Source organism: Bactrocera dorsalis, chromosome 3 (genome assembly GCF_023373825.1).
Source record: "Bactrocera dorsalis isolate Fly_Bdor chromosome 3, ASM2337382v1, whole genome shotgun sequence".
NCBI lineage: Eukaryota > Metazoa > Arthropoda > Insecta > Diptera > Tephritidae > Bactrocera > Bactrocera dorsalis.
Window position 1 is genome coordinate 18,367,817 of NC_064305.1, and position 15,440 is coordinate 18,383,256.

Consider the following 15,440-nt stretch of genomic DNA (forward strand, 5'->3'; position numbering starts at 1 on the left):
AAAGTTAAGATGATCGCATATGGTGGGATATGTAGTGAAGCCATTGAAAATACGAACTCCTGTGTTCGGACTTACAGCGAAGCTCAGCTATCTAGCAGTAGAAGTAGAGTAGTCATCAGCTTTACAATTTCCTGCGATTCCGCTATGTCCCGGCACCCCTACCAGTCTTATCGCAAAGACACTCGATGCTATTGATAGCGAGGTTAGGCATTCTTCGACCAACCGTGAAGGCACTGCAAATGAGATCAAGGCTAGTATTGCCGCTCTGTTATCTGAGTGAATGGTCACTTCTCTGAAGGAGGCTGCACTTCGGAGCAGTAGATTTGTTGTTACCTTAATGCCTGCAACCTGGGCTTGGAAGACACTGCAATAATCAGGGAGTCTGAAGCTGAAGTTGATAGATAGCTCCGGACAGTAAAAAGCTCCACCAACCTTCCCTCCAAACTTTGACCCATCCGTAAAGAAGCTCACTGCCCCTATCCTCTAACGACTTCTTCCCACTAATAGCTCCATCGTCGGTATATGGTATAGAAGGAGCGTTAGAGTTTGGTTTGACGACTCTATGATCTAGGTGATTCAAAACGTTGGATCTTTAGTTTTAGTACGTTTAGTTGGCCAATTATGTTGACCATAAGTGGAGCGTAGCGCGCGAAACCCATTCTTTACAGAGCATGAATTTTCCTAATAAAGTTGAACGATTTGTAAACGTTGTTTAGGCGTAAGTCTTTCCAGTCTTTCTGAAGTGCCAAACAGGACTGTACAAAATTAACACGACAGCTTGACGCGACTTAAGGGTGAACTGTCAAAGAAAGGCTACTGATAAAAGTACCACTACTTGGATCACCTATTAGGTTAGGTTAGGTTAATCCGGTAGGCCAATAAGCCACGCTTAGTCCTTTGCGATACCAGATGGAGTTCACTTGCTATGTCCATGAGGAGTAGTCATCGTTTAGGATGTCGTTATATGGCCTCCAACATTCTGCTGTACAAGTACATATAATAAAGTTTGGCTTTTTGAGATGACAGCATTATTTTATTATATATAAGTCTGGATCCACGCGGTAACGTTGAAATGGTATTTGGAGATAAAGTGGACAGTCCAGGAACGAAATAAAGTAATTTCAAGTCCATCGAGGGACTTTATCATCTGAAAGTATTATTATTTTGTTTATAAAAAGGGCAAAAGGTTGGAAATGGATGGCGTGAAAAATTATTTTTTAGAAGAGAGCTGGAGAGGTAGTAATAAACTGGTATTCGTAGTTGAGAAATGAATATTATTCATTAGAAATAAAATATATGTATATCTATTTCCAAATATGTTTATATACACACTAGTAATTGAATGCAACATTGCAAAGTGTTACAGAATCAACCCTTATTAATTTAGAGCTATACAAGGTACACCAAGAGCTTAACTATTTCAGACTTAGAAATAGTTGATGAGAAGAGAGAAATACCTAGCATGTGTTATATACATACATCTAGTACAGAACTACACTGTTGACTTCAGAATCTAGTAAATGGGTAGCAATGCAGCAATAAAGGTGTAAGTTATGGGTGGTCGTTGTGGTGAAGGCTTTGGCAGTAGTTACCACATCAAGGTTGTATAATTTCGAAGCAAATCGTTATTTACATATTTACTTGCCCACATGCTAGTTGTGCTTGTAACACGTGATACACAGGTATTTTATGTCAGCTTAAGCCTCATGTGCTATATGTTTTTGGTTACAAAATGAACGCATTAAAATTCCTTAAAAGATAAACAAACTATTTGAAAAAGGTTAGAGATTCAGAAAAAAGTGTGGCAAGGAAATAATTTACAAGCTATTGTAGTAACATATGCTATATAATATATGATAGTGTGACACATTTAAATGGTTTGTTTAATAAAACAGGCTTATGTGGAGCACTTAATTTCAGAACGTGTGTGGTTTAATGGGTTATGTACTTAATAAATGGCTGAAGCCTAACTGGTAGTATCCTGCTTTGGAGAAGGTTTGCTCTACCAGCTTAATGTCTTAAATGTGGAAATAAATTTTTCATTTGCATACTTAAATCCTTCGGATTAATCAGCAATGTATCACTGGCAACCGCATGGCCTTGATGAGAATGCTCGTAAAACCCAAATTACAAAATGTCGTAGAGAACTATTAAATACAGGTAAGTGCGGCATTTAAACTAGCTCTCAAATTACGGACTCACAACGCTACAGTATTCTTTTGCAATGTACAGCTTCGTGCATAAAAATAGCAGTGTATAGCTCAAAATCGTTCAATGAAATGTTAGCGAGAATATTTTACGATGAAAGACGGCGTAGTTAACCGTGAAAACGAATGTTTGTGGAACTTAGTGATACCTGTGCTTAAACGAAAAAATATATCCACTAAGATCTGAAACTTGTTAGGTCCAGAAGTAGTCATTAACTTTGTCGAGCCTTAAGAGAAAACTATTCATCTTAATATAAAAAAATCGTACGAACCATCTTAGGGTTCACAACTAACAAAAAAGTTGTCTCTGTCGACACAATCATAAGCAACACCGTCTAAGCAATGAAAGAGGACAGTAGAGAGAAAGAAGCAAATGAACTATCAAGAAATCTGACTCACAACTCAGTTAGGCAACAATGTTCTTTCCACAGATCTGAAGGTTGGGATTGTCCAAAAGGTGTTGATGTCTGTCCCAGTATTGGAGACTGCGTGTCCTGTGCAGACCAGTGGACGTAGTATCGAACTTTACACGCCCGGATCGATTCGGTGCAACGCTACATTGGTTGACTCTAGAACGTTACAAGGGCATAACTCCGTCCGGCGGACAGTAGAGAAACCTGTTCCAGTTACTTGGGTGGAATTTTTGGGCTGTGTCCTTGCGATATCGCTTTAGTCGACCGCTTGGGTGATCGCTGCTACTGATGGAGCCGGTACGGCTGGCGCCTTCTCCAGAGCGTACAGAGGCACGAACCCGAATCTGGGCGCTCTAGCTGGGCTCTAAGCTACCGGGGAGGGGTCGTCTGGTCGCGGATAGCCGAACGGCCTGTAGTGGCGGGTCAGTTGCTGAATAAGTAAGTTAAAATGAAAAAGCGACCCCCGACGATGAGCGGTAGGAGTGAAGGATGCGGTATAAAAGTTAGCAGATCCGCTGGAGCTCCTGTGACTGTGGCGAATCGACACCGCCTATTAGAACTATGTGTTCCTTTATCATGCTTTATATGATGTAAAATAAAAAAAAAAAAATCCAGGCGGACCCATAATGGGTGTCTTCCTGGTCAACGTCTGTTCACTTGACCGGTACACAATGGGGCACACTGGGAGTTCTTGGATACATTGACAGTGATGTCTCCGCTGGTAAGATGGAAAGAGTTATGAGAGTTTGCTTTGCTGGGGTGTGAGTCGAGTGGTATTGCAGTAAACAGTCACCTCTGTCCCAGGTCAGGGAGTATGCATTGGGCGCCGGAGTAGTAGTCTGCGTTGCCCCGAGCGAGCGCCTATCCATCCGTGTTTTTCCGGGACTGATAAAGCGAAGGACAGGCCTCAGGAAACTGGGATAGGAGCATGCTCTCCGAGGATACACCAGTTCCTGTTTATACAATTAATGGAGAATGAATTGAGAAAACATAGCAATAACAATAGCAGTAGTGTACATGACTGCATGATGAGTAACGGCACTCAAAGCCCTGGCTGAAGGATTCTAGAAGCGGAACTGTGCACAAAAACATCGACTATTAGAGGGAACTGACCTTAAGACGTGCACAAAGACTGGTGCGATCACCAAAACAAGTGCCCTCTAAGAGCAAGATGGTCGCCACCTGCGCTGCAAGACAACATGCCTCAAACGGAATCAACGCAACCGAATGAGGACTTTATGCCTGAACTAGGGGATACGATCAAGAGATTAACAGAAGCAATGCTACTGCCTCAATGATCGATCAATAACCAGACTCGTGACCTCCTTACCTCTGCGATAAAACTCAAAGCGAGTATAACAAAGTCAAAGAACAGGCGAAATGTCCTCTTTAAGGCAAAAATGTTTTTATGATAACAATATAAACAAAGAAGATACTCGGAATATTTTCACTTTCAACGTAAACGTATTATTCATTCAGAACTGCTCATTACAAAACTATTCCAATATTACATTAAATTTTAAGCGCTGCTATTTTCTTAATCACAACTGCATGTGTAAGACCCAAAATGGCGTAACGTATGCTCTTCTTCCAAGATGTCTAAGTGTACTCAAATAAATACCAGTTATCTTATCAGCGGTAAGATGATACTAAATACCATTTTGTATATTTTATCCTTCAGTGACATTTTTCGTAAGTAAATTGCAAGTCAGGAAAGCTTAACCCCCTAAATATATGCCTACTCAGTCGAGGCTTGAGTGTAGCTAACAATTTTACTATATTTCGTGTATAAAATTACACACAAAATGTGAGCAAACATCGCATGTGAGAGTCAGTATATTAAAGTATTTTGGTTTCTTTTTGCTTCGCTCCGTTTTTCTGCGTGCGTGCCGAGTTTGGCAATAAATCCTTAAAACTGACATGACATGACAAACAGGATTACAGCGAGCGCATGAGATTAAATACGCCGCCTGCCAAGCTAAACAGAAGTATACCTATTGTACTTATCTATGTAGACCCATGTATGCCTAGCGCCAGTTGGAACTATATAGATACTTTACATGCATTCGCATACAGACTTATGTATGAAAGCTCCCAGAAAGCAAAGTGGCAAGTCTACGCAAGCGGCACGAAAACTATTGTGTGGCAGTGTAGAGCTGGTTTATAACGGATGTAATTAGTGTAAAGTGTATGGCGTTTGAAGGCATTGTGTGGAATTCACCACCCCTGTTGTGGGCTGATGAAATTCAAGTGGAAGTGTAAGCTTCTACTTAAAATCTAAAGGTTGATTGTGGTAGGAGAGCGCTTGTACTTTCTCCGAATTGGTCAGTTAGTCGAGCAATTGACCAAATAAATTAGTTATGACCATCAACTTCTTCTTCTTTACTGGTATAGACATCGCTTACGCGATTAAAGCCGAGTTATCCTTTTCATTGGGGCGGTTTTTCACTTGGCGGGTTCCAAATCCAGCGCACAACCCTGGGGAGGGATGGATCACCTTCTCATTTTAGCTCGCCTTCAAACGGATGTTCTTTGACTACCCAGAGGATACTTCGTCTACGATCGGAAGTCGGGAGCTGCTTGAGCCATATGTAAATGAATCGTTTCTGGCCATTCCCAAGTTTTCTTCACCTGCGTGAAGTTCTACACATGACTTCATCTTTCTACACCATCAGCCTCCCTGCATACCTATCGAACAATGTCCAGTAAAATCCCTTGAGACTGCAGAAAGATAAACTTTGTCAAGAGCAGATAGTTCTGTAGATTTTCTACGGAAGGACTTCGCATTCGCACTGGAGCTGGTTGTCTAACGACGCCTGCTAAGCGCACGCGAGATCCATAGATCTAAAGCCCAAGATGACGACCGAAATCAAAATTTTCCCTCTATGATGAGAGCGGGATACGGGTGCTCCTGACTTTCTTGCTCATTGAGACTGATGAAGAAGTAACTTGATGCTAGATTACTAAAATTGCTGCTCTGATGTCGGTACTGCACTCCATAATAGTAGCCACTTCTGCCTGAAAAATACTACAGTTGTCCGATAGTCTAAAGTCAAGTTGGAGGGAGAGCTCCTCACAGAAGAGTTCATCTCCTATCTTCGACCCATACGTGAAAAAGCGGTCTTCACAGCTACGAACCTGCCGGCATTAAGTATCCACGGGTTCTAAGTGTAGACAGATTTTAAATGTCATGGGTGGTGTAGTCCGCTGTGTACCGCAGATACCGATGCGAGCCACCCTTTGGTCACGTTCAAGCAAAAATTTTTCAAAAATATTCAGACGCGCATGCGAACGTTGCATGTTCCAAACGCTTTGACGAGGCACAAGCACAGAACCTGAATCAATTACGATAACACTGAAAAGAGTGCCATCCAATTTAGCATTCGCTTTGCTGTAGCATGATATCCTGCAAACGTATAATCATTCTACTTACCCGCCCTTTACCCCGTTCACTTACCGTTCGACTATACTCAGCCCGATTTTCGCCAAATAGATGAAGCCATGTATGGAAGAGCCTTGCAGAAACTCGAAAATGAATGCACGTCCTTTAAGCAAAAGGCCCAACTTCACCGCCTGCGCCTTCTCTTCCGCGCGCGAAAGCCTCTTTAGTGGCGCCACCCATTGACGTGGTCGGCGTATACGTCGTATACTGGAGGCCGTTGAGTGCGACTTAGCTATTGGTATCAATTGTTGTTGCTGTTGTTGCTTTTGTTGAAGCTTCTCCTCCACCGTTTCCAAATCGCTTTCATAGAAAGCGCCTGGCTCCACTTGTGACACTTGTGTGGACGTAACGGCTTTGGGTGACCGTATATCACCACGATACTGCAATTTCGCATAGTGTGGCAGCTTTTGACCTGAGTTGGGCGTAACAAATGCAGCGGCCAGCGTTTGTGCACTTGCACCGTCCATAGATTGCTGCCATGGCTGATGGTAGACTTGTCCCGTTGTCGCTTTCATTGCCTTGGGTTTCAGTAATCCAAATGGGTCGCGTTCAACTGGTATGTATTGTTGTTGCTCTTGTTCGTTGGTCAGTAGTGAAGCTGTTGAGTTGGTCAGCGAGCCAGTGATTGTGCTGGTGCCACGGCTAGAAGAATCCTCGCCTGATTGCATGAAACTCGCATCGTCGTCGTCGTTGCCATATAGATTTCCGTAGTAGTTGTCATACGTGTTGTTGTTGACGTTGTTGTTGCTCCTTCTACTAATGCTGCTATGTATACTCCCACGTGAACGAATCATAGCTGTAATTGCTGGTCTAAAGTGCTTGCTCTGATTTGTACAAAATGACGTGTTCAGGTATTGGAGATGCCTCAAATTAAACTTCAAATAGGTCGTCCAAAGGTCTGAAAGTAGAATTGTTGTAGGTTTAAGTAATTGTAATTTCTATTCAGCGATGTTCACAGTTACTCCGTTAATGAGTTTCACAAGTGCGCTTAGATAGTGTCGTTTACATCTAAGGGAGTAGAAAAGTGGTAGGGTCTATGATTCGACAAAATAGTTTTTCACACTACTAGTTAGTCTGTTGTGATCTGTTAATTTTTAAGTTTTTTTTTATGCAAAAAGATAGTGGAAAGACGTCAATCCTAAGCGATCCTTAAAGGCCTAATTTGGATACACCAATCTTTCGGCAGTAGGTAAGGTTATGTTATCGAAGATCGCACGTGGACTGTAATATGTAGTCCTTTGTGAAGCCATAGAAATGGAAAGGTATGCGCTCCCAAGTGTTTAAGTCTTGACCTCCCAAACGCGGGACAGTCAAGAAGGAAGTGTTGAGTTGTTTCCACCTCATCTTCTTCCATACAGCTTCAGCAGATTGCGTCTGGTAAGATTCCCAACCTTACAGCATGGATGCCAATAGGGTAATGGTCTGATGAAAGCCCCACAACTAAGGAGAGGCTAGACATACTGAAGGCAAAGAGATCATTAGATATCCCGCGATCAATCTTGGGCCAATAGACTTCTGCGACAGCGCCACCTCATCAGCTTTGCAATTCCCTGCGATTCCGCAATGGCCCGGTACCCAAACCAGTCTTATCACAAAGACACTCGATGCGATTGATAGTGAGGTTAGGTACTGCTCGACCAACTCTTCCTCCAGATCTGTTGCTACCTTAATGGCCGCAACCTTGGTTTGGAAGACACTGCAATAGTCAGGTAGTCTGAAGCAGGAGTGGATAGGATACCTAGATTCACTGAGTCTGATAGCCACTTCGCCAAAACATACCTTCCGATGATGTCTACGGGCACTATATCCAAAATGGCGTTAAGTGGCATGGTTTGAGTGGATCTTAGTGTACCACAAATGCTGATAAGCGTCGCCGGTTGAACACTCTCGAGTTTTCGTGGAAGTGTGATTCTTTCTAGAGCCCTCCGCCACGTAAAGACTCCACAGAACATGGTGGGCTTGAATATGGAGTCATAGAGCTAGAGGACCACTTCCGGCGTGAGACCCCACCTTTTGCCAATGGTTCCTCTACAGCAGTATAAGGCAATCGATGCCTTTTGTGCTCTCTTTGATATGTGACTTCCATGAAAGCTGACGCTTGAATAATTTTTAAATATTGCTATTTAATTCCATTAATAATTTCTTTGTGAACATCAACTGCAGCGCCGGAAAGGCGTATTGCAACTACAACTGCAAACTCACAAGAATAATTCGGCATTAAATGGTGCTCCCCTTAAGCTCCACAATTTAATTAACACCAAACATTAAACGCGATTGAGAGTGACGGTCTATCAGCAGCAGCTTAATAACCGTCCAATAGCTGCGGACCGCTTGACCATCCATGGGCCATTTAATTGAGGAAATCGCGCAAACATACATACAAACACATGTGCAAGTTGAAAATTGAAGCACAACGATGCTCCGCGATGGCTTTCGAATTGAAGTGACAGCGCACATGTGATGAGCTCATTTACCTTTGCGTATATAGTCATTAACTGTCGGAGCTTTAGCTGCCACGGATGCTTCCGCCGCTGCTGCACTTAGCATTTATGCACTTTGCCAAGCACATCTGCTTCCTTTTTTCCCTCATTCGTGCTGTTGTTGGCCTTTGAAAACGTTTTTCATTTGCACGCTTTTGGCTTTCCTCACACGCTTTTCACTATCAACGGGCGAGTTAATAAAGCTTTTATTATGATGGTCATTGCCAATACAGGTGCATATTCATTTGGTAGTAATGGATGGTAAGGAAAAATGCAAAAAAACTCCAAATAAATAAGATATCGAGAGTTGATACGAAAATACCTTGAAATAAAAGCGAAAATAAACATATTTCCTTAAAAAATACACAGCAAGGAGGATAATGAAAATTGGCTCAGCGCACAAAGCAAAAGTGCCGGTGAAGAGCAAAACAAAAAAAAGTAGTAATAAAAGTAGAAATAAAAACATTTTCAATTTTCGAACTCTGCCGATATACCAAGAGGAAAGTTTAGAGAAGAAAGGAGGGACCAAATTTAAGCTTCTGGTTCATGCTTTCAATTATGAGCTCACTTGATCCTGAGTATTGAGAAAAGTAATGGTTTTAAAAGAAAGATTCATAAATATATACATTAGGGTGCTTTTTTGAACTATTAATGTTTTTCAGTCCCGTCATGAAATTTTCTTGGAAATACCCTAAAAAAGTCCCTGAAAATCTTAGCCCTTAATATTAACATTAAGAACTGGACCAAGGCCTGTAAAAATTTTCCATAGAAAATATACTAAGTACAATCTTGATTTTTTATCTTTAAATTCCTACAGATCAGAGGTATTTTATGGCATCGCTTTGACTTTAGACGCATATTTCTAAGAATCGTTCACTCTACAAAAGTGCCCAGTGCAACAAAGTAGTAACTCACATCGGCGAGGTAGTGCGGTGCTCTAAACCCGATTTTTTCATAAATTTCGCATTTTTCTGTAATTTTCGTAAATGAAAGGAGCTATAGAAAAAATGTATACGACAAATTTGTAGGAAATTATATTTGCTATAAAAAATGTTCGAGGTCAAAATCGCTATAACTTCTCGAGATATTTGGTTTTTTAAGTAAGGCTGTATACAATTTTCATCGATCTTTTAATACGAATACATACCATTAATAAAAATTCTATAAAGCTTTACTTAAAAAGCCGATATACGTTCAATCCGAAGTTCATATTGAGACGTTTGCGTAAGAACATCCCTCGAAAACGGTCGGAGTTGTGGAAGAACAACTTATGGATTTTACACGATCGCATCGGGCCACGATTGTAACCGAATTTAAAGCCAGAGACGCATTGGATATCATCGATCAACCATCGTATTCACCAGATCTAGCTCCGTGGGACTTTTTTTTTGACTTAAAACTGAAATTGCTGCTCCGTGAGACCCTTTTCAGTTGAAATTCGCTGAAGGAGCTTTTGAAAAATGTTTTAAGGACTACAGAAATCGTGGGTATTAGTAATTTTAAGAGCATCCTTCCCTTCGAGTCGTTTTTCCTGCCAGGCCATGCGCTGAAATAACACATTTTCATCGTACTTATTCGTATGCTTGGTAATTGTATCTGTGCACTTTTTCATTTGGAGCATCGGTTTTTCTACGACTTCCCCCTATGTGTCTGTGTGCACAGGTGTCTCATGCAGTGGTGTGTGCAACCGATTATTATCCTTAACGTAGTTTACGTGTAAATGCACACACCGACAGTTACCTCAGCTCATGACCATTTCGTTTACCATTGAGCTTATTTAAATGCAAATTTAAATGAAATTGTAATCAGTTTAAAGTAGGCGGAGCCGAGAGTATGAGGAGAAGCGTGGCAGTGATGAGCACATCATGGCACTGTGGCTTGTTTAGGGTCAAAACTGATGAAATTAAAACTATTTCGTATTAAATTTAAGGGTGTATCGAATTAAATATTTTCGAGAGTGCTTTCTAAAGTCTCAATCGAAAAAGTCATAGTCTATATCGAGGAACAAATTCATTCCAAATCGATACTAATCTTTTAATGCGACGGTAATTGTTGGCTTATTGGACGGATATATTTCATAGATCGTTATCGTGAATTTTCATGAAGGGCACAAATAGTTTCATTCACTTTACTTATCCATTTCCACCTGTTCTTTCCAATGGAGTTGAGGTCGACAATTGCTTCCCCGGCTGTAGTGTTTTCAAACATTCGAACGACGTGAACCCTATAGATATCGATCGATAGAACACTATATGCGATGTTGAAAAGGCTTTTCCCAGGGTAGTTGGTGCAGATTGTGGTGCATGCTGTCGCTCGACCATATTTTACCAAGAATTATTAAAGTAGTTCGGCCGGCAATACATGTGTCCCGCCGCTTTGTTGGTTTTTAGACGGGTAATTGCTATTTGATTCGGGTTTAACATCTCCTTGAGTTATGCTTTCACTGCCATTCAGCAGCCTGGAGAAGTGTTCCCTCCATAATATTAGTATGCTCTGGGCAACAGTCACTGGGTCATCTCTTGGAGTTCTACAAGAGAATGCTTCGTCTTGAAACCTTCTGTTAGTTGCTGCATCTTTTCGTAGAATTTTCGAGCAGTATCCCTGTCGGTCAAGCTCTTCGTACTCACGCATTTTGGCTTCTCTCTTTTTTTGTCCGCACATGTGTCTCGCTTTCCTCTTCAGCTCTCGGTATCTATCCCATCCCGCGCGTGATTGTTGTCGTTGTGAGGGAGGCAGTCTGTTTTTTCGCAGCTGCAACGCCGCACTCCACTCGTACCAGCTGTTTTTAGCCTTTTCCGAAAATCAACGATTTTGTTGCAGCTGAACGTAAGGAGCTTGAAATGTCATCCCATAGCTCCATTATACCGGTATTCAGAGTGTAGGAGTGCAAGTCAAGTAGAAAATCGTTTGGTTTTCTGTTGTGATTGCAGTTTATCGACGTCGAGCCTTCCCTGTGTTTGTTGACGTACGTTTTTTGTAGCACAGAGGCGAATGCGTATCTTGGCTACAACAAGATTGATCTGGTTGGTTGCTTTTCGATCCGGAAACAGCCCGTTAGCCTGACAAATTTTCCTATGCTGGAATCTAGTACTACAGGTAACTATATTTCGGGCCACGGGAGAATCGATCAGTCTCAACCCATTTGGGGATGCTTTGTCATGAATTTTCCGACTGTTGTGAAAAAGATACCTTCTTTGCTCATCTTGGCGTTGAAGTCGCCAAGCGCGATTTTGGCATCTTGGTGGGGCAGCTCTCATAGGTACGTTCCAAGCGCTCATATGAAAGAACTTTGGTCACATCATCCTTGTCTTTGGTCGGGTGGCGAACCACATTGGTGATATGTTGAAGAACTTCGCTTTGATGCGGATTGTGGCTAGACATTTTAAATGCCAGTACTCGTTAATGGAGTCTCTCTTCCATCAGGAATATCACACCCAGTTTGCGCTCTTTTATATGGCCACTGTAGTTAATTTCACAAGGACCTACTTGCTTGAGTCCTTGTCCCGTCCATGATATTTCTTGGACGGCGATGATGTCAGCCTTTATTTTTTACGAAGACATCAACCAGCTGGGTAGCGGTGATTTCTGAATTAATCTCCGGTTTTTTTTACGTGGCGGTACCCAAACCCACCGCACAACCCAGAGGAGTGAGGCAAATATTTTCTGTGGCTACAAACTTCTCCCTTTGGAACATTTTCTGCTATAAATGTCATTAATAGGTCTCAAAATATTTTTTTTATCGGCGTGATCTTAAGAAAATGGTATCTAAATCTTACTTAGTTTAGAGACTTTGGTTTTTTTTAATGATGAGGTCCAATATATTCAAATATTGAACGACTCCGCTATATTTTTAGCCCATGGTTCTTGATCACAGCATTATCTTCAAAATTGCAATTTTTACCGCAGCATATTTACTCGCGTATGCACAAAGGACTCGCTGCACTGTTAAACAATAAAGTTTGCACTACATGTCTTCATCAGCGGGCGCCGGTTAAAGCAAAAGCATTGAGCGGTCGCGTTCAGCAAGGCCTTTGACGGCCCATGAACGGACAAGGCAGTGGCGCAGCGCAGCGCAATGAGCTGCTGGCTGCTGGTCAAACGGACACATGCAGTAGTAGCCATACACAATTACCATAAATACTATATAAATATGTATGTATGTATGCACATATAACAGACATAAATCGGCAGGACCATAAATGGATACATTTTCAGTGTTGTCGTTGAGTCGCTTATTTTAAGCCGAAAATCGAACTGAGTTGATATGCTTTTGTGGCGGTTTACTGTGTGACGATACATACACACATTTAATGCTGGCGGACAAGCGGGCAGCGCTTACTTTTGCTGAGAATTGTGGTTGGTTGGTCAACGCAGCATTTGCGTGATTCCGCCTGCTGTTTGCAGCTCAAGGACATGCATTTTATACGGACCAAATAGTTGCTGCAATATATACATACACACAATACTAATTTATATACAAGAATGTGTGTGTGGCAATAAAAGCTAAGTGAAATGAATGTCCTTGGACGCCGGCATACATACTGAGGCGGATTGCACTTTGAAATATATAAACATAAATATTAGGGTGGGTCAGAAAAACGAAAGTTTTATTTTTCGCTTGGTACTCTGAAGATTGATAGGTAGATACCTTAAAGAGACCCTCGCCAGGTATGAGCTCTTAATTGTTCTCCGTTTTACAGTTATCTATTTTTTTAGAGTCAACCTTACGGTGGAGTAGAAATGTGGATTTAACACTGTCCAAAGCTACCAAGAAACTCATGATATGCAGACGCCAAGCCACCAGATCCTAGGGCTGCATGCCAGGTATCATAAGATGGCTGTATACCATGATCGTAAGGCTTATTGTCACTTATGGAGCAGTTAGTTGGGTATCTAAGGCAAAGCAGTCTTCAATGGGCTTTCAACTATCGAAGCTGCAACGGCTCGCCTGTGTCTGCGCGTCAGGGGTAATATGCTCCTGCTCAAATGCAGCACTTGAAGCCATGCTGAAGGTCACACTACTGCACCTAGTGATCCAAGAAGTAGCGAAACATGCTGCTAATGGCAGCAGAGGGTTTCGGTAAAGGAAAGATAATGTCGCCTCAACAAATTAAAGCCCTAGTTGAAAACACACCACTGGCCCTTCTTCCAAAGGACGGCTTTATGAAGAGGGTTATCTTTACAAAGAAGTTCAGAGTTACTTTAGGCGGAGTGCAACGATTTCACGATCGACATACTACTGATAAGTTGCACTATATACAGGTAAACTGACGGCTCGAAAACACTGGAAGGCAATGTGGGATCGCATACCAAACTATCCATACCAATGGGACGTTTTCCGAGCATCTTTGCTATAAGTCAGTGTCCAAAAATCAATCTCCACCGCATTTATCGCAAATACCGCTATACTTAGCGATAGTTAAGCGGCATTAAAGGCGTCCTCAGTATATCAGGTTAGTTCGCTTTTAGTGGGGGAGCGTATAGGAAGGCTGAAACACCTATCAGTGTGCAACTGTTTACATTTAACCTGCGTTCCGGGGCATAAAATAGCGACCTGGATGATGGGGTCAGAACCATACATTATAGTGGGGTCCCACACTATAGGGAGCTGCTCGGCATGGAGGAGAGAGTGGGGAGTTGGCAGCATGTAGCTGGAATGTGCCATGTCAAGCTACTTCTGGGGGGTACAACCTTGCAAGGCTTAAGGGAATGATCAACTCCTCCGAGGTAAACGCTGCCTCCTTGTCGCGCTGTATACAGAGCCCTGCGTGTTCAGGAAGCACTTGTCCAACATGAGCATGGTCTCTGGAGAAACTGCAGGTACTAGGATATGGAACAAAAAAGTCGCGTCCAGTAGGCTTCTGGAATTGTTCAAGATGCTGGAGCTTGGTGGCCAAATGTGATATAGGAGAGGGAACAGTAGACCAAAGTAGCAGTGCAAAGCCTTAATTTTAGTATCTATCTATCTATCCGATAATAAGAAAAAAATAGATAATTGTAAGACGAAGGATTTTCTGATTTTTCACCCACCCTAATATACATATATGTACCTATGCATGTGTGCTAGTGATATCTGCTATATTAAACGACGGGAGACATAAGAAAAAAATGCACTTAATTAAATGCAGAGCAACAATATCTTAACATGTGTGTGTAAAATATTTACGAAAATTACATGATATTGTAAAAACAACAGTAAATGCGCCTGATATGCACGCCATCTCTTTATCTACTCGTGCTTTATCTTATATATATTTGTATGTGTCTGGTATTTAAAGTGAAAATGTTGTACAACAAAGAAAGTAGCATTTGCAGTTGTTGCTTCCTCACCAAATAAAGTTGCATAATTCATTAGCTCTATGTGTACGTAGACATACAGTGGTGGACAGAAGAAACGTTTACACCTATTAATTGCTGGATTGATGGTTTCGAAAGGATTGAGTTAAAGCACCTATGGTTATAGAAGACTCTAAGAGGGATCACGTGAAACAGAACTTCTGGCTGTAAAAGAAAACTTCGGACCATTGCCGAGGAAGAAGTGACACTAGTTAAAACAAAATTTGATTCGAGAAATAAATCTTTCACTAAGTTTAGGGATCATCCTGTGAGCTGATATATCAACTCATTTTGTAACCTAAGTCACGCTTCATTAATGTTCGGAGGCTATTAATAATACAACTGTATTAGTCAGTTTAGTTCTTCATTTGCAAATCTTTAATTAATTTATCGTACTTATAAAGGGTGATTTTTTAAGAGCTTGATAACTTTTTAAAAAAAAAAACGCATAAAATTTGCAAAATCTCATCGGTTCTTTATTTGAAACGTTAGATTGGTTCATGACATTTACTTTTTGAAGATAATTTCATTTAAATGTTGACCGCGGCTGCGTCTTAGGTGG

At 41.5% G+C, this 15,440-nt stretch overlaps 2 protein-coding genes across 2 annotated transcripts in view; one reads left to right on the forward strand and one right to left on the reverse strand.

Moving 5' to 3' along the window:
* LOC105232958 (sodium channel protein Nach) overlaps nucleotides 1–6,956 on the reverse strand; it is a 37,531-nt gene extending 30,575 nt beyond the window's left edge. Inside the window, exon 1 of the mRNA XM_049452563.1 lies at nucleotides 6,078–6,956. Within this exon, the coding sequence (XP_049308520.1) occupies nucleotides 6,078–6,856 (779 nt within the window). The 5' untranslated portion in view covers nucleotides 6,857–6,956. The remainder of the gene's footprint in view (nucleotides 1–6,077) is intronic.
* The window catches only part of LOC125777285 (peptidoglycan-recognition protein LF-like), a 578,030-nt gene that overhangs the window by 61,160 nt on the left and 501,430 nt on the right, over nucleotides 1–15,440 (forward strand). The gene's annotated exons all lie outside the window — the stretch shown is intronic.